Source organism: Python bivittatus, unplaced genomic scaffold (assembly GCF_059951505.1).
Source record: "Python bivittatus isolate LINGU-HERP-01145 unplaced genomic scaffold, Pbiv_v1 ctg000070_np1212, whole genome shotgun sequence".
In the NCBI taxonomy this organism is placed as follows: Eukaryota; Metazoa; Chordata; class Lepidosauria; order Squamata; family Pythonidae; genus Python; species Python bivittatus.
The window spans coordinates 14,061,057-14,087,805 of NW_028277034.1; the positions used below are offsets into that span (position 1 = coordinate 14,061,057).

Consider the following 26,749-nt stretch of genomic DNA (forward strand, 5'->3'; position numbering starts at 1 on the left):
TGGTGGAAAATAATATTTGGTCACCTACAAACAAGCAAGATGTCTGGCTCTCACAGACCTGTAACTACTTCTTTAAGAGGCTCCTCTGTCCTCCACTCGTTACCTGTAGTAATGGCACCTGTTTGACCTTGTTATCAGTATAAAAGACACCTGTCCACAACCTCAAACAGTCACACTCCAAACTCCACTATGGCCAAGACCAAAGAGTTGTCGAAGGACACCAGAAACAAAATTGTAGACCTGCACCAGGCTGGGAAGACTGAATCTGCAATTGGCAAGCAGCTTGGTGTGAAGAAATCAACTGTGGGAGCAATAATTAGAAAATGGAAGACATACAAGACCACTGATAATCTCCCTTGATCTGGGGCTCCATGCAAGATCTCACCCCGTGGGGTCAAAATGATCACAAGAACGGTGAGCAAAAATCCCAGAACCACACGGGGGGACCTAGTGAATGACCTGCAGAGAGCTGGGACCAAAGTAACAAAGGCTAGCATCAGTAACACACTACACCGCCAGGGACTCAAATCCTGCAGTGCCAGACGTGTCCCCCTGCTTAAGCCAGTACATGTCCGGGCCCGTCTGAAGTTTGCTAGAGAGCATTTGGATGATCCAGAAGAGGATTGGGAGAATGTCATATGGTCAGATGAAACCAAAGTAGAACGTTTTGGTCTAAACTCAACTGGTCGTGTTTGGAGGAGAGAGAATGCTGAGTTGCATCCAAAGAACACCATACCTACTGTGAAGCATGGGGGTGGAAACATCATGCTTTGGGGCTGTTTTTCTGCAAAGGGACCAGGACGACTGATCTGTGTAAAGGAAAGAATGAATGGGGCCATGTATTGTGAGATTTTGAGTGAACACCTCCTTCCATCAGCAAGGGCATTGAAGATGAAACGTGGCTGGGTCTTTCAGCATGACAATGATCCCAAACACACTGCCCGGGCAACGAAGGAGTGGCTTCGTAAGAAGCATTTCAAGGTCCTGGAGTGGCCTAGCCAGTCTCCAGATCTCAACCCCATGGAAAACCTTTGGAGGGAGTTGAAAGTCCGTGTTGCCCAGCGACAGCCCCAAAACATCACTGCTCTAGAGGAGATCTGCATGGAGGAATGGGCCAAAATACCAGCAACAGTGTGTGAAAACCTTGTGAAGACTTACAGAACATGTTTGACCTCTGTCATTGCCAACAAAGGATATATAACAAAGTATTGAGATGAACTTTTGATATTGACCAAATACTTATTTTCCACCATGATTTGCAAATAAATTCTTTAAAAATCAGACAATGTGATTTTCTGGATTTTTTCCCCCATTTTGTCTCTCATAGTTGAGGTATACCTATGATGAAAATTACAGGCCTCTCTCATCTTTTTAAGTGGGAGAACTTGCACAATTGGTGGCTGACTAAATACTTTTTTGCCCCACTGTATATGTCTGCTAATATTCAGAATATTTACATTCTGGGCCTTTTGTTCACACTTTTCCAAGTTAACAGACTTTTGGCCATTCTTTTTCCCAGACTTGAGAGTTGGAGACATCTGTTCTATGTTTGTATAATCATTTTTTTCTCGCTTGAGCAGTTCCTACCTTACCAGGTTCATCTCTTCCACCATACTGTGGGAGTTTAACTTTACCCAATCTTCCTAATTTTCTACCTAATGACCCTAATTAGTAGTTTCAGGTAGACATTAAATGCATATTGGTAACTAGAGTAAAATTTTGGGATCCTACAGACTAATTCCTTTGAGGCAGAACAAAACTCTTTCTAATACTTTCTGCTACTCATCAATCAATAATAGGAGTTGAGTTACTGCAAAACAAGTAGATCTTTCAGTGTAGTCAGGCATTCCAAAAGGATAACATGGCTGATAGTACTGAAAACTGCAGATCCAGAAAAATCAATAGGTAATATTCTAGTATATCAAGGCATTTTCATTCCCTAAATCTGATTAATCCCTAACAGTTTAATTCAAGGCAGTAAATTATCTTATTTTACCCATAATTTATATAGAACCATTTTAAGGCTCTAATCTTAAAAATGTTCAATGACAGCCCAAAAGTTGACTTGGAAGTTATTCCCAAATAAGTCTTGAATCTTGGAAATAACTAATTTAGCAGGATCTGTTTCTAGATAAATATGCATAAGGCTAATCTACATAACTGAGATTCAGATTCAAGCTTAATGAAATTTAGTTTAAACACATTAACTACCTTTGGTTAGCTTAAGCTATATAAATACAGAAAATTGAAAATTTAAATTATTGCTTTGGTGATGTGCCTTATGCTTAGAAATGCTGTTATGCAGTGTCACCTAAAAGGTTCAGCTGCTTTATAAGTTAAACTGGACCAGGACTAACGGGGCAATCTTTGCTGTCCCAAGTACCCCAAGTTTCACATATCTAAACTAACGTAACAAGTTATGCCAGTGTTTTCTCTGGAAGGGTCAGCATGGTTACATGCTCTCTCTCTGTATGCATGTACAGAAAATACCATTGCAGTGAAGCAGCAGTGCATATATATTCAGATATGCAAACAGTCTGGGAAACCTTCAAACAGCTATGTTGACCCTTCCAGAAGATTTTTATTTATTTATTGTTTTTGGTACCTTCAAGTCAGTGTTGACTCCTGGCGATTGCCTAGACAGGTCCTTGCAATTTTCTTGGCAAGACTTCAGAAGTAGTTTGCCGATGCCTTCTCCCTAGGGCTGAGAGAGATTGACTGGCCCAAGGTCACCCAGTTGGCTTTGTACCTAAGGCAGGACTACAATTCACAGTCTCTTGGTTTCTAGCCTGATGCCTTAACCACTACACCAAACTGGCTGTCATTCCTGAAAATAGAAGTGCTTTAATTTGAGGAGGAGCTTTGTTTGTACTAATGCACTTTGTGAGGCTCCCATTTGAATGCTTTGTACAGCCCTAAAATTTTATTATTACTATGTTTTATGGCACTTGGATCCCTTTGAAGTTTGGACAGTTGCGGCTCTTACTGAGTGGTTTGTGGATGCATTCAATTTTTCTGAAACGATCAATAGAATTTTGAGGTTTATAATGCAGAATGCCTCCTTTTTTAATTGGCAATTTGTTTTAAATAAAAAAGCCATTCTCTTCAGTAAGTGGTACTCTGAAAGCAATACATATACTCTAAATGTTACTAGTGTTTGTATATTTGGTCAATGGTAACTTTTTAATCATTAAGCCAACTATTTCTGTGTTTCCCATTCTGTGAAAAACAGCTGTAAAACAAAACAAATAAATACAAGTAATATAGCTTAACTGAAACAAAAAAGATTCAGAGTATATTTAAATCTTGATGGTATTGAAATAAGTGGCTAAGAGACTGGTTTGCAATGTATAACTTGATCTAATAAATAGTAGAAGAATAAACTAATTTTCCATTTAAATTCACTTTTCTCCCTAGCCCATACCTAAAGATGCCTTAAAAAGCTACCATGGACAAATATATTAAGGTTCAAAAGATTGGTGAAGGATCTTTTGGAAAAGCAATTCTGGTTAAAGCAAAGGAAAGTGGCAAACAGTATGTTATTAAAGAAATCAACATATCCAAGGTATGTTTCTCAAATTATATTTCCTTTCATTACTCTATTTACAAATACATTTTAAGAAATAATGCTTCTTTTTTTTAAGATGTCAAATAAAGAGAGAGAAGAATCAAGAAGAGAAGTTGCTGTGTTGGCAAATATGAAACATCCAAATATTGTTTTGTACAGAGAATCATTTGAAGGTTAGTTTTAAAAATAAACTGATACTTTGAAGTAAGATATGCAAGTATAAAAACATGAATTGGGCTAAAGAAGTTAAACTGTCAGGATTTGCTTAAATACTATTTTTACTAATCAGGTTTTGTAGCTGGTATTTCTTGTCTGTGTGGAAATTCCATGCCTGCTTACCTAGGAATAAGTAATGCTGATCAATTGGACTTCTAAGTAAATGTCATTAAGGTTATAAGGTAACCATATCTCATATCTCCTATATTATCTTGAAAATATATAATTATTAGAAATGAGAAATTAATTATGATTATTGTATTAATAGTATATGATATAAATGAACACTTGTCACATCATTTTTTTTCTTTTTTTGTTACAGAAGCTGGCTGTCTTTACATAGTAATGGATTATTGTGAAGGAGGAGATCTGTTTAAAAAAATTAACGCACAGAAAGGAATCTTCTTTTCAGAAGACCAGGTAATAGAATTTAAGATATTTATTTCTTTTATAGGCTGCCCATCTTCTAAATGTCTCTGGGTGGGTCACAACTAAAAAAAAACATAGAACAAATAAAGCCACCCATATGAGCAAAATACCAAAACAAGAAAAAAACAGATCCGACCAAAATAAAACAAAAACAAAAAGTGTCTCTACAATCATCCTGTCCCCAAAGCCTGGGAGAACAACCAGGTCTTTAGTAATTTCCTAAATGGTATAAGGGTGGGAGCCACACAAATCTCTGGGGAGAGATTATTTCAGAAGCCTTGTGCTTCCTGTGTGTTCAAGATGACATTCTTTTATTGATGAGACCTGGAATGCACCTATCTTCTGGGCTAAATTGGAGGGTCCTTGTGCGTGATTTCTCCCCATCTGTCAACACTGATTGAAACCAGTCACAGAGAAACAAGACAAACAATCATAAAATGGTGCCTCTCACCCCCAATCCTTTAAGCTGGTCCAAACGGATATAAGGTCAATTGTATCAAAAGCTGGTGAGAGATCAAGGAGCACAAGGATGATCACACCACTCCCATCCTGGCTCCACTACAGGTCATCAACGTGCAACTAATGCCATCTCCATATTAAACCCTGGCCTGGAACCTGACTGAAACAGGTCCAAATAATCTTCCTCCATATTCCTCTGGAACTGAAGCCTGAGTACTCTCTCTGCCACCTTCCCAAGAAAGGGAAGGGTGGAGAGTGGATGATGATTGTCCAAGATAGTTAGATCCAACTATGTTTTCTTAAGGAGATAGCTTACCATAGCCTCTTTAAAAGCTGAGAAACCACACTCTCCTTCAAAGAAGCTGACACCACATGGACCCAAACACAGGTTGCCTCCTAGGTGGTTTTGAGAAGTCTAGAAAAATATGTGTTTCGTACAAAAAGTCTTGCTGTGCTTTGCTTGTTTAGAAAAGGGGAGAGATCGTTTCATGAAAATGCAGACCAATGTGAAAGATACTTGATATTTATTATGGTCACTGACTAGTGAATTAATGACTTCATAAAAACAATGAACAAAGTATGGAAAGCCATGTCATAGGAAAGAAAGCATAAACACTATCTAGAATGACAATAGAAATGCATTAGAAGTCTAAAATATTTCTAAGACATCAACAGGAGTGCATATGACATTTACTACAGTTCATTAGGTATGGATAGCAGGATATTAAAAGTAGAACCTAAGTGTTAAAAACAAAGTGACAAAATTAATAAAAATAGTTCAGTGAAGTTGAAAAGTGAAAGTATTTGTCTACTCTGATAAGACTTTGCTGATACCCAAATTGCTTCTTTCTGTCTTTGTAAATTTGAATACAGGTAGTTCTTGCTGAACAACTACTCGTTCAGCAACTGTTCAAACTTAAGACAGCGCTGAATGAGTGGTACTTAAAACTAGTCCTTGAAGTTCCAGCCATCACAGCATCCTGCAGTCATATGATTGCTATTTGCGACCTTCACTGCCAGCTTCCAACTAGCAAAGTCAATGGGGAAGTCAGCAGGAGGTCGCAAATGGCTTAGCAACGGCAACCAGAAGTGCCGGAACTGCTGTTGCTAAGCAGTATAGTCACAATGTCATGCTTTACAACCGTGACGCTTAGCAACAGAAATTGCAGTCCCAATTGCTGCTGTTAACCAAGGACTACCTGTAAAAGAAGAAAAAATCTGGAAATCATGTGATCTTGCCCATGTTGTGCATCCCCAATGGCTAGGGACTGAAGATACTGAGCTCTCCTTAGGACAGTTCCTGGCTTCAGACTCGGTCAAGAAGGACACACAAGGAAATAGAGATGGAGGAAGAAGGACAATAAACTCATGATTGAATCTCAGTTTGGTGTTTGTTTGTTTTTGGGGGAAAAAAGAGAAAATCTTATTGAACTATCATATTTGTGGGTCTGATAGTTTATAAAGCCTTTGCTCTCCTGAAGCCCTGACTGTGAGCATCATACAGTCCCTGCAAAAAAGCCATTTCAGGGCATTTGGAGCACTTTGAAGATGCTTCTGCCACTTCTTGCCTTTTCCAAAGAAAAGAAAAGGAGTTAATGAAGCTGACATTCCCATCTGTGGGAGTCTCACTCTCCATTATTTCTCCTGGGTCTTGCCTTTGGTGAGGTGAGGACTTATATTGTTTAAGAGTACTGGCAGCATTTTCAAATGGTGGCTCTTGAGGGGTTTACAAGAACGAAGGTTCCCATCCCTCTTTTATATTCTGAAATATACTATACATGAAATTTTTCTTTTTATAAAAAATTAAAGTTAATTTTGAGAGTAAGTGAAACTGCATCTCCAGAGTTTAATATTTGATTTAATATTATTCTAATCTCGTACTAAAAAATAAAACTTTCTAACAAAAATAATTTCTTTGTAACTATAGATCATGGATTGGTTTGTACAAATATGTTTAGCATTGAAGCATGTGCATGATAGAAAAATTTTGCATCGAGATATAAAATCACAGGTAAGTTAGATATAGCAATTTTTTTCTGTGGAATTTTAACAGGTACACTGAAGCCTGGTGCTCACAAATCATTGATGAAATAAGAAATCAGGTCTGGACAATCTTTCAAACAGAGAGGGCTTGTTCAAAGCAGTAAACTTGGTTATATTGCTGAAATACAGTGTTTCAGAAATGAGCTGTGCTAAATATCAAGCTCATGGTTAGGGTTAGGGTTAGGGTTAGGGTTCCTCCCTAACTCTTTTTATCTGTGCAGCTGTGGGGTTTTAAAGTTTGTTTTAGATTTTAAATAAGACATTGTTTCCTGTTATGTCAGAATTTGCATTGGCAGCTTTATTTAAATAAGATTACAAAAAAAACCTGTCTCAAACCGCAGGTTTTCAGCAAGTTTCCAAAGTTCATACTTTTAGTTTCCTCCTCTTCCATGAAAAGAAGTGCAGGAGCCTTAAGCTACCTTTAGCTCATAACATGAAATCAAGGTTCTAGGATAGGATATCTTCTCAAGCACAAGTTTTCCCCTAAATGAAAGTCAAATAGCATTAAATGATGCGGCTGATGTTTAGTCAGGTTAACAATGTACAGACTATAACTCTGCAAAGCATTCAAAAGAGGTGCTTCACAAAGTAGTTTAGCATGAATGAAGCAGTCACGTCCTTTGCAGAGCTTATCAGATGGCTTCAAATCTGTTCCAGTTGTTTGTGCACGTGCAGACAATTCCACTGAGACTGTTAGCAAAGCAGCTGTGCATGCAGGTGTATATACAGAGTCAGCTGGGGGCCTTTTGAAGCAGCTGTATGATACTTGCAAGGGATATGGCTGCTTTGACCCTGCTTTATTCTCACTAGTGTGCTATGCAAAGCATTACTTTCATAAGTTTTGAACAGCCCTAGGAGAGGAACATAGTACCATTATTTTCTATTATTTTAATACGACTGTGTCGTACCAAATTTCAGATTATTATGTAATAAAATGTAATTAAATGTATTTCTTTTTGCATTTTCTACATGGAAAATATGCATTATTTTTAAACTACTAAGTTGAAGCAAGTGCTTTGTAAGTATGCTTTCATTAGGATCAACCTCTGAATTCTGTGGCTTTGCAGAACATTTTTCACAACCAGTAATGCATTAAAGTAAATCCCATCCAGTTTGATAAGGCTTATTCCCACATAGTAGATTGTAACCTATTTCTATCATGAGTTTAATTGTTTTATTAGTTTAAAATGCTTACAGTATCTCTCAGAAATGCTTACAGCATTTCTCAGAATGAGGACTACAACTTTTTTTTAAATATGCTATTTGTATATTAACTATTATATGATCATAGTTAAACAGTTGGATGACTCCTGCAGTTTTATCAATTTTAAGTCATAAGATGAAATAAGTTTCTAAATAAAGATTATTTGATTCTGTGCATTAGTCTGCTTCAGAATAAAAGGTTGGAAAATAGCATAGGAAAGACAGAGAATCATGCTTCACTTGCAGAGACCTGGGACTGAATTTCTGGGTTTGGACTTCACATTGAAGTGTGAACTTTGTTCATGTAGCCATGTTTGAATACACTAGAATTGCTTGGGTTTCTCCAACATAAGCTGAGTTCACAGAATATGAGCCAAAGCTAAACAATGTTATGAGCTGTATGTTATTTCTTAATTATACTGTATATGTATTTGAAATTATTTTGATTTTTCAAGTACATTTGATGCAATAGAATTTCATAATTTTTTCCATCTTATATGTGAATGTCCATTTAGCCAAGAGTCTTAACTATAGTTGTAAATTCTGAGTTAAAAACAAATTAATGTGCATTTTTTTTTTAATAATAGTCTTATATTTTTCTGATTCTACTCCAGAATATATTTTTAACCAAAGATGGAACAATACAGTTGGGAGACTTTGGAATAGCTAGAGTTCTGAATAGGTAACTAAAACCATCCTCATTGCCCCAATTCTAATAATATTATTAAGGTGCTTTAATTGATTAATACCATCTTCTTTTTTATTTTAGCACAGTGGAGCTTGCTCGAACTTGTATAGGAACACCATATTATTTGTCACCAGAAATCTGTGAGAATAAACCTTACAACAATAAAAGGTAGTGTTTAGCTATTTTCCCTTGTAATTTATATAGATATCATGACCATTTATTGTATCATTTTTTCAGCTTGCTTGTTCTCATTCAACTTTGTTCTATTTTAGTTTCTTACAGAAGTCAGTGTGTTTTTATCCAGTCTTAATATAATTGTTTTTAGACAAAGGAATAAAAAAGTAATTCTTGACTACTAAAAAATTGTGTAATATATAGTTAGTTCTACTTTTGGCTCTGTAAAGCAGTATATATTCTACAATGAGTTGGAAAATCCAAATATATAGCAAACATTTTAAAATACTGTAATATATAATTGACATCCAGAATATGTCTCCATAAGTAGCCATCTCATTCTGTACAGTATGCTAGGGCACTAACAGGGATTGCAGTTTCTTCTCTAATGCATTTTAGAATTCTGTTTCTTTCTACAGACTGAAAAAATGGCTTGAGGGAAAGTGGAATGGAAGCAGTAAGCAGGCAGATAGTACTCAGATAACAATCTGAATCCACATTACACTGAGCCACAATTTCATTGTTTAACCATTGTTATTCAATGAATAAGTCACAGTGGCTTCAATCACATAAAATGTGAGGTCATAAACATGGTTTACAAACTGCAGTGGCTGGATTCATTGATAAATCTGTGTTCTGTCTTAGAGCAGTATTATGAATCCAATAATTTCTTCCTGTTTACCTAAGTGAGCCAAGACAGATTAGATTTTGACATTTTGTATGTTCTCAAACTCATATAACAATCAGATGCCATTGCTACAACTGACATGTTGATATATTCCTAACGCAGCTTTTTTTATGGAAGGGGCCAAAGACAAAATTAATTATTTAATATTTAGCTGGCATTGCAAACTAACAATTTGTTTTTTTGTTTCTTATTTAGTGACATGTGGGCCCTTGGTTGTGTTCTTTATGAAATGTGTACATTGAAACATGCAGTAAGTTAAAGTTCAATATTCTTAATGAATCACCTGTTCTGAGCATTTGTATCCCTTGCTGATAGTATTTTTGGTAATTGTTAGGGTGGTTGGGGAAGAAATAAATAATTGCGTTATATAAAACAATTATCTATGTTCTCACTTGCCGTAACAAATACTATTTACGTTTGCTTTTGCAATATAAATATAAATAATGTGTTTTTATATAATCTTACCTTCTTATATAAAAAGCAGTTGTGGCACCTTATATATATGTTGGGTGACTTGAATTTCCAAATACAGCTGGTGTTATTTGAATTGATGATTCAGACCACATTTAGATGTTTTGTAATAATATTGCAAAGAAAAAGTCACGAAATTGTGACATTATAGTTTGTAAAGTTAAGATTTAAGTTATATCAGTTTATGTTAATCCATTCCTTGTGCAACTTTTCGGTATGACTTTACAGTACATTAATATGCCGAGTTTCTTGGACATTAACAATTTGCACATCTTAAATATGGTTACTGAGATAAATCCTAGTTTCAGTGTGACTATTCTTTGTGTAAGTGTAACCTTGAAATAATTACATGACCCCTGGTGGAGCCTGTTTTATTAGTTAATATCTGAAAAGTGCATTCTTTCTATTTCTGAACCACTGTGGGAGATGAGTTGCCTCTCCTCATTTGTGAAAAACTACAGAATATGATGAAAACTACAGAACAGAATGACTGGTCAGTTTATTTACTGTATAATTAATCTAGATAAATTCCCAGTTTATTCACCAAATATTAAAAAATATCTGTGGCAATTTCCTATGGGATAGAAAGTTAAGAATATATTCAAAAATATTTTAAAGTAACTTGGTTTTAATATGTAACTAAGCATACTTTTCCGAGTATTGCTATTATCCAATAAATTCTACTTTTCTCTCTAGTTTGAAGCTGGTAATATGAAAAATTTAGTTCTCAAAATAATCTCTGGATCATTTCCTCCTGTTTCTGCACGTTATTCCCATGAACTCCGGAGTTTGATTTCTCAGTTATTTAAAAGAAATCCTAGGGATCGACCATCTGTCAACTCCATATTGGAGAAAATGTTTATAGTTAAACGCATTGAGAAATTTCTTACACCACAGGTATGTATTTGGACCTTTATATATAAATACATTGCTATGCAGTGAGTTAAAAAGTCCATTTTTAGATGTTTGACTTCCAAGAACCCATTAAGTATAGTTATTATATAATATAGTATACTTATATACGATACTTATATATTCATATTCATATCAATATATTTATATAATATCAATTATTCTGTTTTATAAACTCTTAAGATATTGTGAAAACAGAAGCAGATTTTTTTCCCCCAGACCAACAGGAAAAGACCCCAATTACAATAGCCAAGAGAATATGGGAGATGTTAAGTCTTGGGCAACTAGAAATAGACTAAATAAAGAATTGCATCAACAAGGACAAGGAAAGATATGTCAACCAATAATGTCAATAAATAGAAGAATAAAAGGAGGAAAGTTGCCAGGAAAGTTTTGCCAAAAGTTCCTTGCATGAGAACTTTGTGAAATAGTTTTGACTTTGCAAGATTCTTGTGAAAGCCAGTTTAGCCTAGTGGCTAAGGTGCTGGACTAGGAGCATGGAACTCAAGTTTTAGTCTTGCTTTAGGAACAAAAGCCAGCTGGTGACTTCAGTTAAAGGTGAAGAAGTAAAGGTAGTAGGTAGGTTTATTTTACTAGGCTCAAGATGAATAGTGTGATGGAAAAGTGAAAAGGAGAGTAATACTAGACAGGAAAGGAATGACAACTTTGAAAACAAGATGAAGGATAAGAGCATTTTAATATATTAATACAGTTAAAGTAATAAGTTTTTTCTAGTGGTAAGGTACAGATACGAAAACTAGATATTGAGAAAGAGTGAGAGAAGGACAGACTGAAGAAACTCAGAGACTAACAGTCAGTCTTTGACCAAATAAAAACGATTCCCTTTTTTTTCCAAAATAATTTTATTAAGAATTATAAATGAAAAGAATAAAAGCCAATAGAAACTACAAAAAATACAAACAGAAAAATGCCTAAAAAAAGGTGGGGGGGGGAGTGTAGAAAAGGGGAAAAAAAGGGAAAAAGAAAAAGTAACTTCCCTTTTCATCGCAGCAGGTAAAAACAGTTTCAATAGCTTATCACCATCTCTAAATAAAACATAATTTCTCTTCTCCCCGTAACTCAGTAACAATCTCTTAAGTAACCAAAAAAAAAAAAAAATCCAAATGTTTTCTCAATCAATCTTTGTCAATAAAAGTCCAGTAGGGGCAGCCAGATATAGCTATTTTCCTCTTTTAGCCCTGATCAAACAAGGCAACCTTTATTAACCTTCCCTAAATTTTTAAAATTATTCTTTAACCCCTTCAAAAAAAAGTCTCTGAGGTAATTTGCTGATCATCTGTGTATCCAAAAAAAAAAAAATCCTTCAGAATTTTAACAGATTTCTTTCGCATGTCCATTAGATAAAGTTTATCCTTTTGTTTGTCACTTCTAAAAAAAGTCTTTCCAAACCCTTAGCAGAGCTCATTTGTATATCCAGGGGGAAAAAAAAATCCAAATTAATTTCCTGGTTTGGTATCTGTTCATCTCCTTTAGGGGATAAATCATCCATCAGGATCCATTTGCATTACATTTAAGTCCTCCTTCAAATTAATTTCATAAGCATCCATTACAACTTGTTCTTGTTTTACAACTTCATTAAAGCATGTTTTGTCCAGTCTGTCAAGCAGTTGATCCGCTCTATCCAGTAACTTGGCTGAGAGATATTTCAAAGTTGCACTGAGGATTTCTGCTCTATTTTCTTTGTCCTTTGGCTCCCTGTAATGTCCAACCTTCAGGGTCTCCTTATCATAAAGAAACAAAAGCAATTGCCATTTTTCTATGAGATGATGTCTTCTAATAAATTCAAAACTATAATTCCAAATTTCTCCGCCCCCTTAATCCATTATTAACTTTTCAAAATCCATATACTAAGCACCCTCTTGCTGCATAGTCAAATGTGCTGTAAGCAGGTGCGGGATTAGAAAGAAATATGCCTGGCAAATTGAGGGAACTAGAAAAGGGAAAGACAATGAATAGAATGAATTAATGGGATCTAAGAAATTATTGGAAGTTCCTCAAAGGGCTGTGAGAATTAGAAATCAAGCTGGCAAAACTTTGGTCATACAATCACCAAAAATTGAACTTGACTTAATGATACCTAACTGTAGAATATGCTGAATTTCTACTGAGCTAATGTATGCTATGATGCAGCTATAATTATTGGAACTAACAGTTTCAAATATGAATATGATTTCAACATTTTGCCTAAAGCTTTGAAAAGGTGCTACAATTGCTGCTGTGTAATCATATGTGGAAGTAACTTTGATTCTTAATTTTGAATCAAATAATTACTTAGAAATCAGCTTTTCCCAACCTAGTTGCCTTCCAGATTATTGAATTGCGCTTTGAATAACCATCAGCCATTGGCCATCTTGAGAGTTACAGCTGATGTGGCAAATTTTAGAATATTTTAAGTCCATTGAAAACTTGGTGTCTTCAAAGTACATATGGAGTTCTTATTAACTAATCAGTATTGCAAATTTGCATGATAGAAGCTTCATATGATTGTTCAGGTTTATGTATAAATAACCTGAATCAAGCTGTGGGCTCTTTAATCAGAGATTTTATAATTTGTTTATGTATTAGGTTTATATCTTATCAAGAATTTAAGGTGGCATACAATAGCACTCCACCTCCCATTTTTCGCTACAGGTATAACTTCATGAGGTAGGCTGGGTTGAGAGTGAGTGACTGCCCAAAGTTATCCAGTGAGTTTGTATAGGCTGAAGGCGGACCTGAATCTTGGTCTCCCCAGTATCAGTTGAACAACTTATCCCACTAAATGATGGTGGCTGTCAGAATGAGTTATTAGGTTATAAATGCTTACTAATATTAGCATTAATTCTTGATAATTTGTCCTAATCTATATTTCAAATTCACATCAGCAATTTTTCCTATCTTGAATGCAAGTACAGATACCACTTTAAATGTTTTGTTTTTGTAAGTAACATTAACTCCCTATATTTTATTCAAAAAGATAACATGTTCTTTTAGCTTATTGCAGAGGAATTCAGCCATAAAATATTTCAGAAGTTTGGACCTCATGCTGGGCCAGGTAATATATAAACTAAGTATTCCTAACTAACTTTAACTCTATAACCAACTAATAAATATATCTTCATGTAGCTGATCTCTGAACAATCAGCGTAACAGTGGCTTTGTGTATATGAAATCTTATTCATATTTTACATAGTTAAATTTTTATTTATTATTTTATCTTACATAGTTAAAAGCTTAATTTAAAACTAAACATTTTTATGATTCTGGGTAATTTCTGCATAAGAGAAGCTATTTTTGGCCACACATTTGTTTTTGAGATGATTTAGCAACTTTCATTAGCAAGCTTCTTTATGACCTTAATAAAACTATTGCTTCAGTTGGTTAATGTGAAAAAGACTTAATACAGTATGATATTAAAATAATTGCAATTCAACATTTTGTGCTAGAGTTGCTCCATTATTCTTTTTGTAAGGCATGGTAATCTTTGCTTTTTGTACATTATGGAGCTTCAAATTAGAAATAATTTTCCATTATTTGTCAAAGTAAGGAAAAATAGGTAGTTTGTCTCTGATTCTAGCATGTATTTAAACAACTCAGTTTTATGCATAGGTAGTTATTCTAAAGCATATGAAAGTCAGTGGGCTTTATTGTACAGGGTTAGGCTAAGGAATATTTTCTGAATATTCCTCTTAATATTTGACGTGAGCGGTCTTTGATCTATCCAATTTTGTGCGAAGAGTTGGCATTTTATTTTCTCCTGCATAGCAAAGAGACCAGCCCAAGGACAAAGCTTAGCCTCTGCTGCACCTGCCCACAAAATTACCAAACCTGCTGCTAAATACGGAGTGCCTTTAATACTTAAGAAATCTGGGGATGCAGCTAAGAAGTTCTATGAGAAGCCTATAATTAAATGTAGACAGGTGAGAGCATATTTAGTAATAAAATATTTTCAGTCTTTGTGGATGGAAAAAGGGTACATTTATTACTGAGAATGTTTTACTTTGCACTAGTCAATGTCATGATTTCACCTGCAAATCCCCTAGCAGAAATGGAAACATAGTACAGTGGAACCTCAGGTTACGAACGCTTCTGTTAACGAACTTTTCGGGTTATGACCAGCTCCGGCCACAAAATTTTGCCTCGGTTTGCGAACTCCGCCTCGGGGTACGAACAGGATACGCAGCCATTTTCCCTCCCGTGACACGGTCCGCGGCCATTTTTCCGCCCCTGACACGTGGTCCGCGGCCATTTTCCCGCCCCTGACACGTGGTCCGCGGCCATTTTCCGCCCCTGACACGTGGTCCGCGGCCATTTTTCCGCCCCTGACATGTGGTCCGCGGCCATTTTCTGCCCCTGACACGTGGTCGTAGGGAGGGGGACTCTCCCTCCAAGCAATAGCCGCCTCCCTGTCCTCCACGCCAAAACGGATTAACTGTAATTGCATTGAACCTTATGGGGAAATTTGCTTCGGGTTGCGACCAATTCGGGCTGCGACCAGAGTCACGGAACGAATTAAGTTCGTAACCTGAGGTACCACTGTATGTAACTAGTCTTTGCATCTAGTTTGATGTGAATTCTGATTCAAAATATGTAATGTGTAGTTTCCACTGTCTTTTACCTATTTTTTTTATTGTAGATCAAATATGTATCATATTTGACCAAATGTACATGATTACATGCAACTATACATAGATTAATGGTTAAAACAGCTGTGAAGCAGGGCAACATTTTAGTTTCATCTTAGTTTCAACTTTCATATAATTTGTATAGTTAAAACAGCAGTAATTTGGAATCCTGCCAGTAAATATCCCTGAAAAATCTAAAATACTTTAATATCTAGCAGCAACTAGTTCTGGTAATTAGAACCAAATGTTTAATTTTTAAGAGTACAAAGTGGTGCGACTTAGTGGATTTTCTGGAACATATTGTGATATTATGGTAATATATGCAGTATACTATATCAAATGTTTATTATTGGACCTCATATCTCTCTATTCAAAATAGGACATGAGTACTTAAAGGACTAACAGTTAACTGTGTCAAATTAAAATTGAGAAGACTAAAGTTCAGTTGCCACTCAGTTATAAGCTTGGGCAAGCCATATATTTCAGCCTGTATCTTGCCTGATGAGTGAAAGCATAAAAGATGTTGTGTGGATAAAAGAGCATGCAGGCTGATGAAGCTCCTTGGAGGAGAGGCAAGATTTAAAATGAAGTCATTGTATTACAAGTAACCGTGCTTAAATTTCAAGGTTAGATCTGGTCTGTATTGTATTATCAGCAAAAATGCAAATGAGTTAACTCTAGTGCTGTCTGAGATGGCTTTTTCCTTAATGGCCTTTAGATATCATTAAGGGTATATTTTTTGTCTAATCAGCTCATTGATACATGTTTTTAATCCCCTAACTTTTAAACATATCAGTTACTACTTTTGATTTGTCTTCTTTAGAGTGTATTATTGTTTTTAGATGCTTTGGCTGTTGTGGTGGTATACATATTTTAAAAAAGGATCTGTGCCTGCGGCTTTTAGTGGTGAATATATACCATGATTGTCCTAAAATGAGATATTCTTATATTTCCTAATTATTAGTAGGTTTTTTAAAATCCTTTTTCTGGTCACGTGGAAATAGAACATATTAACAACACTTTCTGTCTGTATATTCAGACCTACTGTATTTTCTTTTGTGTTTACTTTTAAAATAGTTTCAGTGCTGGCTTTGGCAATCTAATGCCAATCTCCTCTATTTAACAGGTGGCTTTTAGAAAAATGTCATGGCTCTTATAAGCAGTATTTAAAAAAATACAAGTTAGAACTATTTGTGCTTGGCTAATTTATTAATCTGTAAGCTGTAGAATATGGTCTTAAACAAATATTGCTTAGCGATGTATCTTGTAATCTACTAATTTCATAAGATTTACTGCCTAGCATTAAAAATGCATGTCTTATGTACGGGCTGAGGGAAGAGGAGGAAATTGTTTATATTTAATTCAAGTAATTACTAATATTTAATTTAAAAATACTCCTGGCCATATTTTCTTAGTTCCATTGTTAAGTCAAATAATTGAGGAAGAAAACTCATTATTTAAAATAACATTAAAAATAATAAAGCAATAAGAACTAAACACATAGGATGACTTTGTAAACTATAACCCTGTACTCATTTATCTGTGAAAACCTCAACTATTTATTAGTAAATATACACAGGGCCCAGAGCAGTAATTGTAAAGTTTAACTTTAAATTATTGATTTCACATTCTCGCTATGCAATATGCAAGTTCTTGCTAATTTGTAGTTTCACTCTTTATTTAGGGCCCTCCACCTCCATTGAAGAAAGGGAAACTACTAGAAGAAAGGAGGAAAATGTTTGAGGTATAAACACAAGGAAACTAGGCTAAAAGCTTTTAAATAAATAAATAAATAAATAAAATCCCCAAATCTTCAAACCTTTCCTCCTTATTTCCTTACACTAGAATATTTCTAAACTATAAATGAGAATACACCTTTCTGTCGAGTCATTACTATCCTCATCAGAATATGGTAATAATTTGTACTTTAAATCAGTTTCCATTTTTCAGGAAGCAATTAAAAAGAAAAGGCTAGATGTTCTTGAGAAGGAAAAACAACAGCGTGAACAGGTAAATTGAAGGCTTTGCTATTTGTTTTTTTAAACAACAGAATATAGGAGTAGGCAACATTCTTATGATTAATTGTGGATGTTAAGTAGTTTAAATTGCTACTAATTGAAAAAAAATCTCATCCTTAATTTTTAGATCAGTTATATGAAGGCTGAACAAATGAGAAGACTTGAAAAGGAAAGGGTAAAATGTTTGACTTTAAACTTTAATTGTAAAGTTCAGTTTTCAGAATTTCCATTGGATTCCAAAGTCTAGTTTTAATTTTCCCCTCTCTTCTCCAGATGGAACGAATAAACAGAGCTAGAGAACAAGGATGGAGGAATGTTCTCAGCACTGGTGGAAGTGGTGAAATCAAGGTTGGGATCTCCTAACCTTTCTATATGAAATTATTGTTTCAGTTACTATAAATGTGAAGATGAGCAAACAAGAATTTCTTTTTACATTCATAGGCTCAATATTTTGGTGGGAGAGGAGCTATTGTCCCTTTACCTGTTCCTGGTCGAGGACCATATGAACACTATCATGCTATTTTTGATCAGATACAGCAACAAAAAGAAAATCTTAAAATAGAAGGGAAAGATATAAACTTGAATGAAAAGCCTGGTCAAGAGCCTAGTCAAAGGTATGTCTATCTTCATTAAGAAGTTCATAACATGTAATTCTAGCCTAAGATACTGAAAATTACTGTGCATATTTATCTACAGAGGATCTCCACCTGGAGTTCATGCAGGAATTCATAATGGGCCTGCAGCTCACCATCATTCACCTGATGCTGATGCTATTAGGAAAGGAATGAAAAGATTGGAGGAGGTCTCTAGACAAGCCAATGCGAACAGGTTGGGTAATAATACATGTCCTGTGTATGTAGATGAACAAACACTTAACAATGAACTAAGAATCACAGACATGGGTGCTCAAAGCAATACCTTAAAGAAGTATATTAATTATTCATGCTTTACACCTTGCTTCTGAAGATACTGTGCTCTATTTCATGCCATTAATCTACAATTTTTACATTGCACTTCAACATTATTGTTAGTCTTATAATGTTGTGAACGTCTTATAACGTTGTGAATTGTCTGGAGCTGGGCAGCCTACTATCAATCAATCAATCAGTCAATCAATCAATCAATCAAATCTTTATTACGGTCATAGACCAGCATAAGCAGGGTGGAGTACAGTCATTAAAAAGGCACAGAGGATACATCAGAGTAAAAATCAAAATCTAACAAATTATGAAAAGCTAGAAGATATAACAGATCTATACATTAAAAACAAAGCATATGGAAAAAAGGATCTAAACGAAGGGGTAGAAGCATTAGATGGATGTAGGGAAGCATAAAAGGTTAGTATGTGGAAGACTATATCAAGTTACAGAGAACTCTAATATGACAAACTAGCTGCTCATTAAATCTAGTTGATAGCACAGGTGATCATCTGATTAATTTTGAGCGCTGCTGTACAGAACCTGGCAATGTTGTATGTTGTAGCAGGATTGGTATCTGAAAGCAGCAGGGTGGTGTAAAATTGTCCTGTGCACGCTGGGTATTGATGCAGTAATGGGGCAGCCTATTAAATAAATATAAATATTTCAAAGTATTGATGAGATACAGTATAAATAAAGTAACAATAGCAATAATAAAACAATGAATAAATTAATACCAGAAGTAAAATAACACACACATTCCTGTGATAAAACATATGAAACATTGAAAGTATCAGAAAATACAAAGGATCTCACTAGGCCTTAAAATTTGATTATGTGCTTACTAGTCTACCAAGGTAAGTATTTTAGAAATGTCAGTAAACCAATTTTATCCAAATGTTGGTGACCAGAAGCCTCATCCCAGATATGAAGGGATTCAAAGAAAAATCTCTGTAAAAGACTGTAATACAAGAACAGTCTAATATAGAAGTGGGCATTTCTCAAGAAATCACAGGAAGATTTGTTCCAAGCAGCTAGTATTGTTGAAGGAGTTTTTAAACCTTACCCAGTATTATCCAGCCTTCTTAGTTAATATTGTTGTTTCCATTTTAGTACACTTAGTGTTTAAAATCTAAATAATTATGACAGCAAAAATATTACAGTGCTGGTTATGGATAATTAACCACTGAAAATAAACTGTTGTAAAAACTAATTTTCACTGGATTAAATTCAGTCTGGTGAATCCATCAATGAAACATCATTGTTGGTAGAACAGGTTTCAGCTCCCTTTTAAAAAGTCAAAATACGCAGTGTGTGATATGATTACTTAAAATACAAAAAAATGTTTAGAAGCAATGCTATGCTCAGTTGCTAGTTTCCAGTACTGCAAGTTTAATTTATCCCAATTTTAAATTTCTCAAAATGCTTCTATTGGAGAGAGCTCCTTTGCTTTAGTCTAGTGTTTAGATTTCTATTACCCATAGAACTCATTTACTTGACTTTGAAAATCAGGATAGCTCTTTTTTTTCCCACTCTACCTCCACATTGGGCTGTGTGACAGCAAGAGATATTATCAGGATGAGATTTTGAGGAAAGGAAGTTTTCATTTACGTAGATGGAATGTTGCTGGTTCTAATTTTGAAACACATTTTCAGTATATCTTAACATCCTATTATGGAGGATATATTATGGAAAGTATATTTCAGACCAGTTTTTAATGTTATGTTAGTAATTAGCACCGTATCATCAGTTTAAACTTCTCTTAAGCAATTTCATGAGGGTAAAAATTCAATATTCATTACAGTCTAAAATCTTTAATAAAGAATAGTTCTGTGCAGTAAATATGTCTCCTCATACAGACCTGGGGTGCAAAGAGTGGTTCTAAATCTTCCATATTCCTTTTGGTTGACATCCTGGTTAACCTCATGGGAGTTGAAGTTCAACAGTTTCAGAGGGCAAGGAGCTACATAAGATTTTAAAATTTCCAGAAATATTAAAACAGTGGAAACCTGTTTTTCCTAGAATAAAAAAAATATTGGAGGAGAATAAAACATATAAATAACTTATGCTGTTACTAATGTCTACCTACTCCCAGTGTTTTGGGGCCTAATAGAGGCTAGGAAGAGATCCAGCAACTTTTAGGTTCAAAGTCAAGAAGTGAAAGCAAGCTCCTGAACAAAGAAGGAGTGATTACATCTTGTCAGGGGCCCTTGTAAGATGAAATGCATTTTGTTCTTCCATGTGAGTCCCGTGTAGCTTGTTCTCCATCTACAGAAATTGCAATGATCTGATAGTTTAAATTGTCTTACATAAAAGTCTTCCTATTATGTGGTTTTAGAAGTCATCTGGGATTAAAACCTAGATGTCACTATATGCTTTCTTTAACTATTTGTGCATCATTTTAAAAGAAAATATTAGGAAATATTTTATTATTAGTTTTTTCCGCCCATTTGTGGGGAAAGTGAAGGCCATGATAAAATTAGAGCAATTCTTTTCTCTTTAATTTTTTTCTTTTTTCTTTTTCCTACTGCAGCTTTACATTTCTAGGTATATATCACCCATCTGTATTATAGGTCAAAGACTGCTATTTATTGTGGTAAAACTATCTTTCAAGTATTTCAGTGGTAGATTGGAAATAGTTTGGGAATATTCTTAAGCTAGTAATTGTATCAGAATCGTATTGCATTAACTACTACTTTATAAACAGATATGCTGTACCTTTAGCTGAAAATTCAGCATGTTAGTGAGCCATATAACATATTATTAGATGATTTTTTTCTGGGTTCAACCATCTGTGGTGAATTTGAAATCATTATTTGGTGCCAAGCTGTGGTTGACATATATGAAGACTTGGCATTGCCTGAACTAAGCCACTGTTTTAAACAGTTTCTTTCATATTTTAATATGAGGAATGGTTACAAATATAATGGAAGGAAGTCACTGTGGTTGTTAACTGATTTCATACAAGTTGGGCTGCTGCTTGTCAAGTGCTGGTCCCCTATTTTAATTCAACCTTCTTCTCTAATTAATGGTGCTGATTAACATTGTTCTTGTCCTTGCATTAACCTATTCTAAATCTACTGAAATTTTAAAACCAAGTTTGTTTCATAGTACTCTTCAATTCTTTGTGATTACTTTTATATATATTAAGATGTATTAATACATTAAACTTTTATGTTTTACTCAGGCAAAAAGGCTGGATAGCTGCAGAAAGAGCTAAACAAGTTGAAGAATTCTGGCAACGGAAGCGAGAAGCCATGCAAAACAAAGCCCGTGCTGAAGGACATATGGTATGAAATGTTGGCATTCCTACTGTGCAGGCATTTGAAACATCTCTCTTAATTGTTAACTCTCTTATGTACTTGAAAAATCCATTAACTTTATGATAAGGCAAATATAATTCTTACATCTTAGCATCTTGGTTAAACACTCCATGAAAAATAAATGAAAATTATTTGTATTTTAAGTTTATTTATTCTCAAGGACTATTTTATTTCTATATGTTTTGAATCTTCCTTTTTATTTTGTTTAATACAGGGCGGCTGTAGTTTGCAGTTCATATAGTAGTAATAGTCATAATCACAGCAAGTATTTTAAAATGCAGTCCTGTGGGTATTTACTTGAGAACAATTTCTTGACTTCTGATTAGTCAAATTGCATTGTAAATTAATTTAAAAACTCAGGCAAACAAGCATTCTTGCTTTTCCTAATAAGCTCTTCTGAACTAGAGGACTTTTCAAATGCTGTACTGAGATTTAAGGGAACAATGGAAAATTAAAGAAGAAAAAAGAAATCCTGCAGTATATATGGCTCTTGGGTTTCTTTAACAAGGCCTAAAACAGATTACTCCAAAGTACAGTTGCATAGCTGATGTTATTTTAGCGGTCTGTAACCTATTACACAGCTGTTCTGATTAACATGCTATGCTATTAATTGATACTCAGGTTTTATATATAATTATGTTCAAATTTATTAGACTAGTTCATATGTATCAGAAAACCATGTCTTCCCACTCACAAGAGCAAGCCATGATGAGCTTCTGTCTTTTCCTTCTCTGGCATATGAAAGAGGAAACCATAAGCTTCTAATTTTAAATCAATCATGGGCAACTGTGATTTGCCTGGAATTGCAAACAAAGCCTTCTACTGTTCTTTGTATTTAAAAGAAATTAAAGATAAGCACAGATGTCTGGGGCTTGTTTCAATTTATTTGAAACCAGGAAATTATGAAATTATACTGTAGTTAAATTTGGCCTCTGTTTACCTTTCCCTTCTGATTCCTTCATGAATCAACTTTCAGTTCTGATTTCACTATAGTTCTGTATGATGCCCAATATCTAAATAGGCAAAACAAAACACTGGGTTAAAAGGGTTTATAGTTTTTAATTTGATTTATTGGAGTTCAGTACTTAGATGAAAAACTTCAAAGACATTTCCCTTCTAGTTTTCTCCCTCAAGGGCATTATGATTAATACACAGTTCCTCTGCGGTACATCTATTACACATTATAGACATGTTGACCTTTTATAATATTTGTTAGCAGATTTGTACTGCCTCTGAAAATCAGGTCTGGCTTTCAGAAAGGAATGATAAACCAAAAAAGGATATCATTTTCTTTTTTTAATTGATTTAAGTAGGTATAAAAATTTCTATAATTACATGAGAAACATTTGGTGGCAATCATCTGTACTCTTGCATATGCGCAAATGTCTTTTGGGTACAGTGGAAAAAGATGAGAGGAGCACCTTTAATAATTTAGCCATGATTATCTGAATTTTCATAATTTTTCTTGTTTTGAGGTAACTTTTTATCCCTTCAGCCTAAGACTATGAAAACTCTGACATTTTTAGCAGGCTGGAATGAATTATCCATCAATTTTACTAAGGCTTAACTTGAAGTCTTGCATGCAGTATCTGTAGGAGTGTAATCAATATGGAGATCTGCTCTAAAAGCTCTCTCCATAGGGCTTGGGGCTCTCCCTGAGCAGTGGGAGTTGTATTAAGCAGGGTGATGTTGGAAGAGAATTGTTCAAAATCAGATATTTTGTTTTAGTGGAGGAATATACAAAACACTGTAGCGTGGGGCAGGAGAAAAGAAAAGATTATTTATATAGGCTGCCTTGTGCTAGCATACATGTGAACACAGTCCTCTGTGTAACAAGGCTACAATTTTGTATTGAGGTAAGATTGCACCTTTTTTTCTCATTGATAATCCTAACAGTAAATTATGTTGCTTTCAGTTAATACAGAGAACAGGAATAGTCTGACAGTGTTATTGCTGCACTGCAACCCAGTACCAACATACGTAATCAACATTTTTGCTTTGCACTGCACAGAACTCCCTTTAAAATGGTTTTGAAACATCATGAAGTATTGGTGCTAAAGTGGGGTATGAAAAGCTCAGTCATGTGAACTTTGCCTTCATAGTGTTTATATTTAGAAAAAAGCAAGTGATATTATTACCCTGACTACTGATAGGAAGTGAGGATTCCTTTTATACTATTTCATCTATGAGTGAATTGGGCTTAGTATTTGCTCTGGAAGCAAAGGAAATTTGAGTTATCTGATCAAGCTATCAAATCAAAAGATCAAAACTGTATTGCTTTCTGCAAAAAAGGAAATAGGGTTCACCACATGGATCATAGTAATGCACATGGTATGGACAGCAGTTTATCAGATTAAATGAGCAATTTAGAAAAATTGATAATTTTACTCAATTAAGTCATATGTACATTTAATTCAAAATATTTCCACACTTTATCACTGTATTATCTATACTAATCTATTGTTCTGGTATGTATTCATGTGATGAATAATAATTCTGAAAAGATTTTAAAATTATAATGGAAACATTTTCAATATGCTATAGTGAGATTTTTATTTTGAGATAAGCAAATATTGGCCTTTAGCAAAAATATCAATTGATTCTACAATTTTGAAATAATTAAAAGATACACAGCAAGAAGAAATGGAAAAAACTTAGTGATTGTTTAAGAATGCATTTTTTCTTTAACTTTTCCATTCATTGGTGATGATCAAATGTTAATTAATGTAAGACTAGATAATGTGATGGCCCTAGCTGTTCTTGAATTTAATACATTAAATGGTGAACAGGACACACTGCAAAACCTGACAGCTATCTATGGAGGCAGGCCCATTTCTTCAAGAGGAAGGAAAGCCAGAAACAAGGAGGAAGAGGTACGCTTCCTGCATGTTTTCTGCCTTCATTGCATACATAGAACCCCATCCTCTGCCTCATTTTTCTGCATGGATGTATAATCAAAGGAAAAGGCTTCTTTAGAGTTTTAATTAGTATGAACGTACAACTCCTAGAGATGGCCCTTTGACAAATTACTGTATTTGTTACATAATTCTGTCACCAGAAAAAACTCATTTTCTTTTAAAACACAATCAGATCTCATCTCCTTTGATAGTTATTAACCACATCTCATGATACATCAGTGATGGATCTGCTGAATTACTTCTCTTCCAGAAGAGACTTGACACATTACTGGTTTGTGAAATTTGAAAGAATCAGCATTGCTACAACTTTCTTCAGGCAGAAAAGGTCTCTTTTTATTTTCTTTCAGGAGTACTTGGCAAGACTAAGGCAAATTAGACTTCAAAACTTCAATGAACGTCAGCAAATTAAAGCAAAACTTCGTGGAGAAAAGGCAGGTTGAAAGTATTGTTACAGATCAGCATGATTAATTCATTTTATTTTCTGTTTATTTAGAGAAAGTGTGGCATTTGCCGTGGTTCATGATCTTTTATGCTGTTTTTGGCTTAATTTCAAAATCTCTGCACAAGAGATCAGTTCAAGCCCCTGGACCTCTGGGTTTTGTGCTTCTGCCTATTCTGTGCAGTCTGCTGATTTGGAAAGAGAGAAGAGGGTACAGGGAGAGAAAAAAGAGGCGTCAGGCCCACTTACCATGCAGCCTCCCAGTGGACTGTCTCTGAGAGAATGCAACACTTGAAAAATAGTGGCCCACTCCTGATCTAGATTATCAGTGACATCTGTCAACAGTTTTATGGAAGATGCTCAATATTGAATCTTGTAATCTACACAGCAAACTACCTCACCTAGAGATGAAACTAAAAAAATGAAGTCTGCTTCAAGCTGTGCATGACTCCTTTTGATTTCATTGATATGTCCATGTAGTGTTGTCTTTTCCTAGTCTTGCCTATAGACCTAGTGGTCTCCATCCAAGTACTAGACAGGCCCATCTTTGCTTAGTCCTGATGAGGTCAGCTTTGCCTTATAGAGTAACTATACATAAACACATAACTAGAGATCCAGGGTTGTATATTAAAATAACTGCTATTTTCAGGTGATGTGAATCTTAACCATCCATGTTGGCAAATAAGCTAAGTTTCATCAGCTTGGAGAATACATAGAAAATATGTCTAGCTATGGAGGATCCATGACCATACTGTATCCACTCTGTCAAAAGCTTTTAGAGATATTGTAAAAACATCTTTAGTTGCTTTCTGGTTCAACAGTACTGTTACTTTTGTTCACTGAGGGGAGTGTACATGCTGAGTCAAGAGTTCATATCTGGATAATTACTTCAATCAAAAATAGGTTTTTTTAGTACAAAGTTGGGTGAGTCCAGCAGCTAAGTGGAAGAATGTCAGCCTGGACATGCATTTGAGCTAGATTACTGATTTGGTGGTTAGCAGAAGCTGATAGAAAGATGAGTATCAATCAGTGCAAATAATAATATTTTTATATTGCTGGCCACCTAAATTAGCTGTGTTCTATTTATTCAGAAGTGGAAATATAATAAAAGATCTGGTTTGGGGATATTTTTATTTTTAGACATTTTTATCCACAGCGGTTCCAGGATAATTTATGCCACATAAGCTATGTTGTAATATAATCAAAAGACTTCTGTCTCTCTTTAAAGAGATTTCTCTCTGTATTAAAATAGAAAGCATCTGACCTTGATTTTGAAATGTAGTTCAGTTATATTATTATTTTTCTATAGTTACGCTCGACATTATACAAAACTGATTTTTTGAAAAAACAATTTTGCAGAATGAAAATGGTTCTCCTGTCCATGAAATAAATGAAGAAGCAGAATTAAGGCGTAAAAAAATTGAAGCACTAAAGGTAATAAGGAAAGTAGGAGAAAAGGAGCTAAGTTGAAGTAGTAGGATGTAGTTATCATGTGGATTTCACAGGTAGGAATGAGAAGGGCATATTAATAATCTTCTAAAAAAGAAAAGGGACACAGCCCTCAGTTAGTAGTTTATTAATAAACTAAGAGAAAACCAAGGTTCTAGTATTTGCTCAGCACTGTCATAAAATCCATAAATGGCAAATTAATGAGACTC

General features: G+C 34.8%; 1 protein-coding gene across 12 annotated transcripts in view; it reads left to right on the forward strand.

The window, feature by feature from the left end:
* NEK1 (NIMA related kinase 1) overlaps positions 1-26,749 on the forward strand; it is a 53,202-nt gene that overhangs the window by 2,041 nt on the left and 24,412 nt on the right. For 8 of the 12 annotated variants that reach the window (XR_015794477.1, XM_088132442.1, XM_088132433.1 and 5 more), the window contains 20 exons: positions 3,418-3,565; positions 3,645-3,741; positions 4,107-4,204; positions 6,600-6,683; positions 8,533-8,600; positions 8,688-8,774; positions 9,664-9,718; positions 10,636-10,836; positions 13,846-13,906; positions 14,617-14,771; positions 17,161-17,220; positions 17,427-17,486; positions 17,622-17,669; positions 17,768-17,842; positions 17,936-18,108; positions 18,191-18,322; positions 21,599-21,701; positions 24,524-24,607; positions 25,000-25,083; positions 26,451-26,525. Coding sequence is in view for 11 of the 12 variants with exons in the window: in XM_088132442.1 (XP_087988568.1) it covers positions 3,449-3,565; positions 3,645-3,741; positions 4,107-4,204; positions 6,600-6,683; positions 8,533-8,600; positions 8,688-8,774; positions 9,664-9,718; positions 10,636-10,836; positions 13,846-13,906; positions 14,617-14,771; positions 17,161-17,220; positions 17,427-17,486; positions 17,622-17,669; positions 17,768-17,842; positions 17,936-18,108; positions 18,191-18,322; positions 21,599-21,701; positions 24,524-24,607; positions 25,000-25,083; positions 26,451-26,525 (1,917 nt within the window). In the remaining variant the exon portion in view is untranslated. The remainder of the gene's footprint in view (positions 1-3,417; positions 3,566-3,644; positions 3,742-4,106; positions 4,205-6,599; positions 6,684-8,532; positions 8,601-8,687; positions 8,775-9,663; positions 9,719-10,635; positions 10,837-13,845; positions 13,907-14,616; positions 14,772-17,160; positions 17,221-17,426; positions 17,487-17,621; positions 17,670-17,767; positions 17,843-17,935; positions 18,109-18,190; positions 18,323-21,598; positions 21,702-24,523; positions 24,608-24,999; positions 25,084-26,450; positions 26,526-26,749) is intronic. The other 4 variants (XM_088132423.1, XM_088132417.1, XM_088132413.1 and 1 more) reach the window with 4 other exon arrangements.